At 43.0% G+C, this 12738-nt stretch overlaps 1 protein-coding gene across 7 annotated transcripts in view; it reads left to right on the top strand.

The window, feature by feature from the left end:
* The window catches only part of LOC124774883 (phosphatidylinositol 3,4,5-trisphosphate 3-phosphatase and dual-specificity protein phosphatase PTEN), a 232102-nt gene that overhangs the window by 31004 nt on the left and 188360 nt on the right, over positions 1–12738 (top strand). For all 7 annotated transcript variants that reach the window (XM_047249531.1, XM_047249530.1, XM_047249534.1 and 4 more), the window contains one exon: positions 1697–1817. In XM_047249531.1, the coding sequence (XP_047105487.1) occupies positions 1697–1817 (121 nt within the window). The remainder of the gene's footprint in view (positions 1–1696; positions 1818–12738) is intronic.

The following is a 12738-nucleotide window of genomic DNA, read 5'->3' on the forward strand; positions in this document are numbered from 1 at the left end:
GCTAGAGCCAAATTATTCCTTACCTGATTAACTTTAATATTTGTTTCTGTGCCATTTTTGATAATTTTGGTGACTGGTTCTTATGTTAGAGTGGGGACTGATTTATGTCAGGAGAAACAACCGCTGAATGCTTGTACAGTTCTCTCTCTCTCTCTCTCTCTCTCTCTCTCTCTCTCTCTCTCTCTCTGTGTGTGTGTGTGTGTGTGTGTGTGTGTGTGTGTGTGTGTGTGTGTGTGTGTGTGTGTGTGTTGAGTCATCTGCCATTTTAAATGATCAAATTTGGTGTCTAACTATCAAACTGTTTTGTTCAGACTTCTGTTGTTTCCAGTTGTTTCTGTTACTTGTCTTGTTTTCTGACATTACCTCAAATATAATTTCAAAAGGATTAGTTAAATTCAGTATATTATTTAAGTTCACTATCACAGTTCTTTGGTATAGTACTTGCCGTGTTCCATTTGAGATTTTTGTTTGTAAGTATCAGAATGTAGAATATTGAGCATTAATTACAGTATTGTATTTCTTATATAAGTTCACTCACATTTGGGTCTCATGATGAAATACTGCAAACCACTGTTGTTATTCTGCATCAGCTTTATGGCCATGAAACATGGATAATAGTTGGTTGTATTAGGTTGACAGTTAGGTAGAAGAAATTTAATATGCTAATCTGCTTCATCTTAAAATGTGCTAGGGTGTTGTAATCCCTACTCCCTGATGTTATTCATCATATTTGTTTGGAGACCTTTATTTCTCTATTCTTCTTTCTTTCCTTGGATTTTAACCAACCAAAGTGGATCAGTGGTTAAGTCAGGGGACTCTCAATCAGGAAGACTGTGATACAAATCCTTAAATCAAATTCCAGGATGCTTCCTTGGAAAGGCTAATTTCCTGCCATATCCTTCGCCAATCTGAGCTTTGCTCTGTGTCTAATGACTTCACTGTAAAACTTCCTGGCAGCTTAAAACTGTGTGCCGGACCGAGACTTGAACTTGGGACCTTTGTCTTTCGCGGGCAAGTGCTCTACCAACTGAGCTACCCAAGCACAAATCACACCCCATCCTCATAGCTTCACTTCTGCCAGTACCTCATCTCCTACCTTCCAGACTTCACAGAACCTCTCCCGTGAGGTACTGGCAGAAGTGAAGCTGTGAGGATGCGGTGTGAGTCATGCTTGGGTAGCTCAGTTGGCAGAGCACTTGCCTGCGAAAGGCAAAGGTTCAGAGTTCTAGTCTCGGTCCGGTACACAGTTTTAATCTGCCACAAAGTCTCGTATCAGTGCACACTCTTCTGCTGAGCGAAAATCTCATTCTGGACTTCACTATAGATGGGATGTTACAGTGCAATCTTCTGTCCTTCCTAGATTTCTTTTATTTTCCCTTTTTCTTTCTTTATCTTCCTACTTTCCATCTTTTTGATTCTAAATTTACTGCTCGCTCTGTTACATTTTTGCTAATTATTTCCTTTTCTGTTCTATTTTAGTTACAGCTCAGCTTCTGCTACATGTTACATTTGAGTGACTTCCTTCAACTAGCACTTAATTAAGAAACTGGTCATTTCTGTTGCACTCTCTTACCCTGTTATATGTCAGCCTGCACCATGTGTTACTGTACTGACCCCAGTTTTTAAGTGTGTGTATAATCAAGTCTGAAGTTACTTCTACTATAGTGCATAAAGTTCTTGTTACTATTTCTTCCAGAACAGTGTCACTTGTTTCTTTGGAGCCTGACATGAAAATGTTGGTGTTGAGGCTGAACAAATGGGCAATCGATGAGGCTCATAAAGATAAACAAAACAAGTTGTACAGTCCAGATTTTGAGGTAAGTCTCAGTAGTTTTGTGTAGTTGCCTCTAGAAAAGAGATACTTTTATCTAGTATAATTACTTTCATAAATTTCTACTGCCACATATTTAAATAGTTAACTTTGTTGTAATACAGATGCGAGGAACATAGTTGGAAATTGAATTTGAGACGAGTTCAAGACAGATAATACATATGTGAATGCAGGGTACCTGGTGCATATTATTGATGAAAAGGTTTTGCATTTTCAGCCAGCTGACAGTGTTGAAAAATCATGATATTCATACTCTTCTGGAAAAGTGCCAAGACGTTGATAATGTACCCCTGTTTACTGTTATAAGTAAGGACTAGTGACTATCTTGTCAACAGAGGCAAGGGCTACAGCTTAGCTTTGAATGGGATCCACTGTTCGTGGCTATGTACTAGTAGTGTGTCCAGTAATAGTAGACTTGCCAGCTTATCCAGAATGGCTACAGAAGGATTCAAACACAGTTTTGATTTCTGCCTCAGTGCTTCCTGGACCGTAGAATCTTCATTCAGAGAAAGAGGCCACTCCCTCATTATTAAGCGACATTTACAATGCCTCTACAAAGCACCAGAAGATGAATGTGTCACTCTGAAATGTCATAGTTTTCAGCTCTGCTTTTCATTAGATAAAACATTGTACTTGCATGTAGTTTCATGACTGAGATCTCTCTCAACATGTGTTTTTGAACAGTTTTCTGATTGTGGATCCCAGAGGAAATAGCAGGCCTGGTCATTGCTTGGTTCTATAATTTATTTCATAACAAGCAAATGGTCCAATGTTTTATATTCGCTTATTGTACATTATGGGGAGGGGGTAATAAATCATTTGGTTTTTGGGCTTGCCTATATTTTTGTGTGGAGTGGAAACAACTTTAATGACATGGTTGGCTGGAAGTCCCTTGAGAGGTATGTAGTGCTTGGTGCAACTCTTTCAAATGGATGCCATCTTGATAACTTGCATGTCCCTAATATGACCCAGTAATTGTGGTGAAAAACAAAACCCCTTGCTTTCCATTTACGGCTCAAAGGATTTGTGTGTGTGTGTGTGTGTGTGTGTGTGTGTGTGTGTGTGTGTGTGTGTGTGTTAGAAGGTGAAGCAACAAATAGTAACAGCTCCTCGATTTGAGAGTTGGTTGTTGTTTTGGGGGAGGAGACCAGACAGCGAGGTCATCAGTCTCATTGGATTAGGGAAGGAAGCTGGCCGTGCTCTTTCAAAGGAACCATCCCGGCATTTGCCTGGAGGGATTTAGGGAAATCACGGAAAACCTAAATTAGGATGGCTGGACGCAGGATTGAACCGTCGTCCTCCCGAATGCGAGTCCAGTGTGCTAACCACTGCGCCACCTCCCTCGGTGGATTTGAGAGTGATTAGTATTAATACCATGCTAATGACAGTGCTGCAACAATGAAGGTCTTATACGGATGCGTATTACATAAAAATTAATGCTTATTTCAATTAATGGGTGCTGTGGAACAACGTGGTGATAAATTTTATGTAATTGAACTTTAATTTAAAACTACCCATATGCTTCCAGCCCACAGGATGTTTCAGGGTTAATATGTTAATTGCTTTCCTGCAAAATGTTAATTTTAAACTGCAATTTCAGCCCATTGTGTTTTCAAACGTAGTTCTTGGTAAGCATCTTGCCTCTATTATTAATGAAGCAATCTGCCACTTAACTGTACACTCCGAGAAAGTAACTCATTGTAGGATACATCTCTTATGATCATCTGTATGTTTGTCTACCTTTTTAGTGATACAGTATGTTATATCCAGGCAACACTCTGTCTCAACCATTACTTGTAACAAACTTCCTGGCAGATTAAAACTGTGTGCCCGACCGAGACTCGAACTCGGGACCTTTGCCTTTCGCGGGCAAGTGCTCTACCATCTGAGCTACCAAAGCATGACTCACACCCGGTCTCACAGCTTTACTTCTGCCAGTATCTAAAGTTTGGAAGGTAGGAGACGAGATACTGGCAGAAGTAAAGCTGTGAGACCGGGTGTGAGTCGTGCTTCGGTAGCTCAGATGGTAGAGCACTTGCCCGCAAAAGGCAAAGGTCCCGAGTTCGAGTCTTGGTCGGGCACACAGTTTTAATCTGCCAGGAAGTTTCATATCAGCGCACACTCTGCTGCAGAGTGAAAATCTCGTTCTGGAGACTTGTAACAAAGCTTTTTTGGGCAAACAAGCCTCTAACATGGCTCTAAGGGAGAGCTTCTATAGAGTTTGGTAGGAATGGTGAGAAACCTATGGCAACCTAAAGCTCTCAGTTGATATGCGAGATGTTTTTGAATAACACAATTGGTCCAGCAGAAGGTAAGTAACCTGGTTGGGCATTCTCTTCATAATTGAAGATCCAAAAGTTTGGTATACCATAGGGGGATTGGATTTCTGTTTACATTCCACGTGGGAAAAATATATCTAAAAACAAAGATGATGTGACTTACCAAACGAAAGCACTGGCACGTCGATAGACACACAAACAAACACAAACATACACACAAAATTCAAGCTTTCGCAACAAACTGTTGCCTCATCAGGAAAGAGGGAAGGAGAGGGACAGATGAAAGGATGTGGGTTTTAAGGGAGAGGGTAAGGAGTCATTCCAATCCCGGGAGCGGAAAGACTTACCTTAGGGGGAAAAAAGGACAGGTATACACTCGCGTGCGCACACACACACACACACACACACACACACACACACACACACACACACACACACACACACACATCCATCCATCCACACATATACAGACACAAGCAGACATATTTAAAGACAAAGAGTTTGCCCAAACTCTTTGTCTTTAAATATGTCTGCTTGTGTCTGTATATGTGTGGATGGATAAGAGTGTGTGTGCGCGCGAGTGTATACCCGTCCTTTTTTCCCCCTAAGGTAAGTCTTTCCGCTCCCGGGATTGGAATGACTCCTTACCCTCTCCCTTAAAACCCATATCCTTTCGTCTTTCCCTCTCCTTCCCTCTTTCCTGATGAGGCAATAGTTCGTTGCGAAAGCTTGAATTTTGTGTGTATGTATGTGTCTGTTTGTGTTTCTATCGACCTGCCAGCGCTTTTCGTATGGTAAGTCACATCATCTTTGTTTATAAAAATCTGTGTGTGTGTGTGTGTGTGTGTGTGTGTGTGTGTGTGTGTGTGTGTGTGTGTGTGTAGAATTTTTTCTGCTCTACATGATGTTTGTATAACACATACAAATATTTCCTTAAAGGGGTTTGTATTAACTGTTTGATCCCGTTCACTTTTTTTTCTATATGAAAATAATTTTTTTCCTCAGTGGCTCATCTTGATTGTCAGCCGTTCAAAGACTTCTTTGCTGCATCTTTCCAAGCTAGTCTATCGTGTGCATGCCTATTTATACCTGCATAACTACTGCAGCCTACATCCATTTGGATCTGCCTGCTTAGTAAAACCTTGATCTCACTTATTTGGTGGTTCAGGAGGTCTCCAATCAATCAAGCCCTTCTATTCATCTGGCGGGCCTGATGGTCTAGCAGCAAAGCACTTGACAGGAAACCAAGAGGTCACGGGGTTGAATCCTGGTTGGACATTAGATTTTTCAGTCTGCATTTTAACCTAGCTTCCACCTCTCAACGATGTGAGGCGTCATGAGAAACAACACATGGTTTGGATTCCATGTTAAAGTGTAGATTCCCTTTCGCTGGTGTATAACTGAGGTAGATTAGGAACATGCAGGTTGCCAAAATGGCGTCCAGTTGAAAGGCTTGCACCTGGCCAGTGAACCACATGAAGTCACTATTATATTCCTGAAATTGTGCTGTAAATTTTTCACTCTGATTCCATTCAGTGCCTCTTCATTAGTTATCCAATCTACTTATCTGATCTTCAGCATTTTTCTGTAACACTACATTTCAAAAACTTAAACAGTAAAACTCCTTATTAATGAACCCACTCTTAAGGAATTAGCAGCTTTTCGTGAAATTCTGATAGTAACAATGTTACCAAATTCAATTTTAACAAATTTTGCTTCAAGAGAAGGTATGATTTTAAAGAATAATGATTAAATAGTTAACAAATTGAAAATCAACTATTATAAAACCCCTAACATTTTATAGTATTCACAGTTGATCCTTTCATTTTCGAATGAGTTGCGTTAAATTTATGCTGGAGTAAAAGTTAATAATTCAATCAATTCTTATTATCTTTTGGTAGTTTGTAGCTTTTGGGCATTAATTTTGAACAAGTACTGATTTCCACATACAGGTTATCTAATCTGACGTTGCAAAAATCATTGCCACTGTGAGTCCAAGTGCACAGATTGATTGCATTGTGTTATTTATTTAAGTGTTGACTCCTGTTCTGTGAAAATTTTGTGTAGTTGTGGCCCTTCACATTACAGAGAGAGAACATTTGTCCGTCATTGTTTCAAGGAGCGTAAACATCGTCAGTTGAACTGCACAGTTGCCTATTGAAGTCTAGATCTGTACAGTAATGTGAACTGGATGTAAGTCGGCTACATTCATTCCCCTCAGTTCTGGCATTTGTAGTATTCATGATGCCGGCCGGAGTGGCCGAGCAATTCTAGGCTCTACAGTCTGGAACCGCGCGACCGCTACGGTCGCAGGCTCGAATCCTGCCTCGGGCATGGATGTGTGTGATGTACTTAGGTTAGTTAGGTTTAAGTGGTTCTGAGTTCTAGGGGACTGATGACCTCAGATGTTAAGTCCCATAGTGCTCAGAGCCATTTGAGTACTCATGATGATAAACTGGCAGTGTGGTACGGAGAAAGGAGAGCTGTTGTTTTTTGTTGTGTACTTGCAGCTGTGTTGCTTCTTCAATGCTTTCCGAGCAGTAGATTGAAGGTTGTTTATTTTGCACTCTACTTAATCACAAGTGACCAGGCTCTCGAAATTTTTGGTTTTTATGTTAACACATTGAATGTCACCCTTTTTTCCCCACTTGAGACTGTAGCCTTCATTACACACAGTAATTGTAAAATAGCTCCTAAACAAACACTCTACTGAAACCGTTGAATCTAAACAAAGCAGTGAGCCGTAGATAGCAATGTTGAAAACTTGTTTGGCTGTTAGGAGGACAATGTGTGAAGCTTTCAATGACTACCACAGCAGAATGGTATTGAAAGGTCTCTCTCTCAAAGTCCAAATAAAGTCTGGTCAAATGTAAAGATTGTTAGTGGTACAAAATTTGGTGTCCAGATACTCTTGGACGAGACAGAATTGAAATTGAGGGTAGCAGAGCAAAAGCAGAAATGTTGAACTACATTTTCAAATGTTCCTTCACAAAGGAAAATTTGGTGATATTGCTCCAACTTAATCTCGCATCACTGCAAAGATGAGTGATATAGATATTATTGTCAGTGGCCTTGAAAAACAAATGCATTGTTAAAACTTTTGTAATTGAGTTACCCCCTTTTTATCCCTAAAATACTCTCTGTGTGTGTGTGTGTGTGTGTGTGTAAAAAAGGGGCTAACTCAATTGCAAAAGTTTTAGTAGTCCAGTACGTGGAAAAGAAATAGGATACAGCCATCTTCAAGAAGGGGAGCGGAAGCAATCCACAAAAGATAGTCCAATATCATTGACATAGATTTGTTGTATAATTAATTTTGTACTCGAGCATAATAAGGTACTTCAAATAGAATTACCAGTCAAATAGAATTACATTCAACCAGCATGGTTTCTGAAAACACTGATCATGTGAAATCCAACTCTCACTGTAGTTATCTATACTGAAGTATGGTCTGAAAATAGCTGAACAAGTATCCAGTCAGATCTTGATAGAATTTCAAAATGGCCCAAAGACTGTTAGCTTGCATTAAATGTTCACAAAAGTGAAATTGTGCAATTCACAAAATGGAAAAATGTAATAAGCCGTGACTACAATATCAAAGAGTCACCATTGGAATCTGTCAACTCATAAAAACAAATGGGCGTAACAATTTGTAGAGATAAGAAATAGAAATATCATTTAGGAATACAGTATTATGAGAAGGAAAGTTGCTACTCACCATATCACAGAGATGCCAAGTTGCAGATAGGCACAACAAAATGACTTTCACAATTGCAGCTTTCGGCCATTAAGGCCTTTGTCAACAGTAGACACACATTCACACAAATGCAACTCGCACACATGACTGCAGTCTCAAGCGATTGAAACCACGCTGTTTTCCCGTTGTTTGAAAGATCATGTAGGCTCATTTATAAGTAAAATAGATGATAGATGGAATACTAGGGAAATGCATTCAATTTACAAAGCAAAGGAGATTGCTTACAAACCACTGGTGCAATCCATTTGAGAATATTGCTCAAGTGACTGGGATCTGTTCCAAATAGGATTAAGAGAGGTTAGTCTGCATGTGTAGAGGACAGCGCAAATGACAGATTTGTTGAACCCGTGGGAGATCGTTGCAAAGGTGCTGAAGAAACTGAACTGGCAGATGCTTGAAGATATATGTAAATTATCCTGAGAAAGGTAACGTAAAAAGCATAAGGAACTAGCTGTAAGCAGTGAATTTGGGGATGTACTGCAGTCTCCTACATATCGCTGCCATAGGGACTGTGAGGACAAGATTAGACTAATTATTGTGTATGGAGGCATCTTAAGCAATCTTTCTTCTTGTGCTATATATTTGACTAGAAACAGCAGCGGCCCTAATAATGGGTATAATGGGAAGTACCCTCAGCCATGCACTTCAGTGGTTTGCTGGCTGTAGGTTTAGGTGTAAATGTGAATCGAATTCTATATCTCAGTGTTCAATAAGATTCCAGAAGTCATCAATAATATCCATAAGTGTATCCTTTTTTCCATGGCATTAATGATAGTAACAGATTGAGGTTCAGGTGACTTGCAACAGCAAACCGGTGACAACTGTAAAATTATTGGAGGAAACAGCATAGTTGATAGTTTCTGAACTCCCTTGAGAAAGTGAATGGCTTGTCTAAAATGCACAGTTACTTACAGTAATTGTGTAGTTTCACTCACACACATCACACATAACAAGACGTGTAACTAAACTGAATTCATATATGTCCTGTAATGACTTAACCAATCTCTTACTATAAAATGACTTCATGAAATGAAAGTGAAAATATTCCCATATGTGGAAATTTATTATGAGAGAAGGTCTGAGAAACTGCCTCGAAACTCTGGGATTGCCGATTTCAGCGCATGAATGACTGGCAGGATAGCTTTGCCTACTGAAACAGTAGGTGTGGAAAGTATTAGAATTGGGTGGGTAGAAAAGTTTGGCATAGTTAGTAACTGAATTGAGCCCAGAAACTTTTTCATTGCTCATGGAACTGAAATATTTTCTAATTTACTTCCCTAAAAAAAAGGGGTCTGCTATTTTTTTCAGGGTAGAAAATGTTGCAGAGGTACACAGCAAAGAAAGCATGACTCACTTGCTGTGTGTGAATGACAGCAGTGGAAAGTAGCCATCATTAATTATAAGAAACTTTTAAATTATCAGATGATTTGAAAGTATAGGGAAACACCGTGCACCTTCAATTCCCCCCCCCCCTCCCCCCCTCTCCCCCCTCTGCAGGTCTGGGGGTTAGAATAGGCCCGAGGTATTCCTGCTTGTCGTAAGAGGCGACTAAAAGGAGTCCCTCCCCCTCAAGGGGGTAGTTAGCGTCTGCGTCCAGAGATGGACGGTTCCACGACCTATATTTGCGGTCATTTTGGTTTTTCACTTCTTCTCGTTTCTTCCTTCCTTTGGTTGGTTCCTTTCTTTGTTCTTCTCCATCTCACTGTCGTACTTACTCTTTCCCTTGCCTTCTTCTCCTTGCCTTCTTCTCCTTGCCTTGTTCTCCTTGCCTTCTCTGGTCTCCGCCTCGGCGTTAGAGACAGTTTGTCCTCTCTCTCCTTCTCTCTCTTCTTTTTCCTCTTGTTACTAGAAACTGAGAGCGCCTTTCAGACACAAAAACTGCTTCAGGCCACACTCCTGTACACGTCCCCTGTCCGGGTGGAGGCTCACCGCACTTTGAATTCGTCTCGTGGTGTGGTATATACTAGATCACTCGACGGATTGACTGACGAGGAGATTCAGTCTTTCCTCGCTGAGCAGGGCGTGACAGCTGTCCATAGGGTCATGAAAAAGGTCAAAAATGACCTTGTACTGACCCGGACACTTTTCTTGACCTTAGATAGTGTTCAGCTGCCATCGCGCATCAAAGCGGGCTACGAGGTTATTTCTCTTCACCCCTATGTCCCGACACCTACGCGCTGCTACCAGTGTCAGCGTTTTAATCACACTCGCCAGTCATGTTCCAATGCGGCTAAATGTGTCACTTGTGGCAGGGATGCCCATGAGGGTGACTGTCCACCTCCATCTTCTCGTTGTGAGAACTGTCAGGGTGACCATGCAGCGTCCTCCCGCGACTATCCCATCTACAAGGAAGAATGCTGTATCCAAGAAATTCAGGTCAAAGAGAAAGTGTCCACCTCGGCTGCTCGCAAGCTATTTGCTAGTAGGAAGCCCACGCTGCTCCCAGCGGGGAAATACAGTACTGTCCTCACCTCTCCTCGGACTACCAGGGAGGTGGCGACGCAGACATGCGATCTGACCTTCAGCACCACGGTCGTCCATTCGGCCAGTGCTAAGATCGCGCGGTCGACGTCTCCTCTTCCTCCCGTCACCCCTCAGACACAAGCGTCTTCATCAGCTTCTGCCAAGACGAAGACCCAGAAGTCAGATGCATGGGCCTTCAAGAAGGAACCGTCCTGTGCAGACTTCCTACATACCTCGAACTCCCAGCCATCGACCAGTACTTCCACTAAATGACCTTCCAAGAAGGCTCATAGGAAGCACAGCTCTCCTTCTCCGCCACGGCGCATTTCTTCTCCTGCGCCACCCAGCGGTTGCCGCCCCAGGCGGTCATCTGTTTCGCCTGGCCGCACCGCTGGTAGCCGAACATCTGGCCGTTCACCTGCAGAGGAAGCTCCCCCTCCCGGCTATCTTAATAAGATGGCCGATGAACCTATAGAACCAATGGATGATGACTGTCCGCCTACTGATAGCGGCGGCAGTGCTCGCTCGAAGCCAGGCCCTCAGCGGCCTTCGAGGTGACCTCTTCTTTCACCTTCCTTTTCTTCTCACGATGGCACTTATTCACTGGAATATTCGCAGCATTCGCTCCAACCGAGAGGACTTGAAAGTTGCTGCTCCGCTTGCACCATCCGCTCGTCGTAGCCCTCCAGGAAACGAAGCTACGCCCATGCGATCAAATTGCCTTGGCACACTACACCTCTGTGTGTTTTGACCTACTCCCTGTGGTAGGTATTCCGGCTCATGGAGGGGTTATGTTGCTGGTCCGGGATGATATTTACTACGATCCCATCACATTGCACACCGGCCCGCAGGCAGTTGCCATCCAAATTACTCTCCCCACTTTTCCATTTTCCATTTGTACCGTTTACACTCCATCGTCATCTGCCGTTACCAGGGCAGACATGATGCAAATTATTGCTCAGCTACCTGCACCATTTTTGTTAACTGGAGACTTCAATGCCCACCACCCCCTTTGGGGCTCTCCAGCATCCTGCCCGAGGGGCTCCCTGTTAGCAGACCTTTTCAACCAGCTCAGTCTTGTCTGCCTCAATACTGGCGCCCCTACTTTTCTTTCGGACACATCTCACACCTATTCCCATTTAGACCTCTCTATATGTACTACCCAACTTGCACACCGGTTTGAGTGGTATGCACTTTTTGATACATATTCGAGCGACCACTTCCCGTGTGTTATCCATCTCCTGCATCATACCCCCTCTCCGTGCTCAACTAGTTGGAATATCTCCAAAGCAGACTGGGGGCTCTTCTCTTCCAGGACGACCTTTCAGGATCAAACCTTCACAAGCTGCGATAGTCAGGTCGCACACCTCACGGAAGTCATTCTCACTGCTGCTGAATATTCCATCCCTCACACTACTTCTCCACGTCGCGTACCGGTCCCCTGGTGGACCGCAGCATGTAGAGATGCTTTACGTGCTCGTCGACGTGCTTTATGCACCTTTAAACGCAACCCTACAGTGGCGAATTGTATCCATTATAAACGATTACGTGCGCAGTGTCGTCGTATTATTAAAGAAAGCAAGAAAGCCAGCTGGGCTGCTTTCACAAGCACATTCAACAGTCTTACTCCTTCTTCTGTTGTCTGGGGTAGCCTGCGCCGGCTATCTGGCACTAAGGTCCACTCACCAGTTTCTGGCTTGACGGTCGCAAATGACGTCTTTGTGGCCCCTGAGGATGTCTCCAATGCCTTCGGCCGCTTTTTCGCAGAGGTTTCGAGCTCCGCTCATTACCACCCTGCCTTCCTCCCCCAAAAACAGGCAGAGGAGGCTAGGCCACCTAACTTCCGCTCCTCGAATCGTGAAAGTTATAATGCCCCATTCACCGTGCGGGAACTCAAAAATGCACTTGCCCAGTCACGGTCCTCCGCTCCAGGGCCTGATTCTATTCATATTCAGATGCTGAAGAACCTTTCTCCTGCGGGTAAAGGTTTCCTTCTTCGTACTTATAATTGCATCTGGATTGAGGGACATGTTCCCGCATGCTGGCGCAAGTCTATTGGTGTACCGACTCCTAAGCTGGGGAAGGACAAGCACTTGCCTTCCAGTTCTCGACCCATCTCACTTACCAGCTGTGTCTGTAAGGTGATGGAGCAAATGGTTAATTCTCATTTGGTTTGGCTGCTCGAATCTCGACGCCTACTTACCAATGTACAATGTGGATTTCGTAGGTGCTGCTCTGCTGTTGACCATCTGGTTACCTTGTCGACCTTCATTATGAATAACTTCTTGCGGAAGCGCCCGACTGCGGCTGTATTCTTTGATGGCTTATTTCACCTGTTGGAGGGCAGGCATTCTCTGCACCATGCATACATGGGGCCTTCGCGGTCTCCTCCCTCTTTTTATTCGTTCCTT

The sequence above is a fragment of the Schistocerca piceifrons genome, chromosome 2 (genome assembly GCF_021461385.2).
Source record: "Schistocerca piceifrons isolate TAMUIC-IGC-003096 chromosome 2, iqSchPice1.1, whole genome shotgun sequence".
Classification (NCBI taxonomy): Eukaryota; Metazoa; Arthropoda; class Insecta; order Orthoptera; family Acrididae; genus Schistocerca; species Schistocerca piceifrons.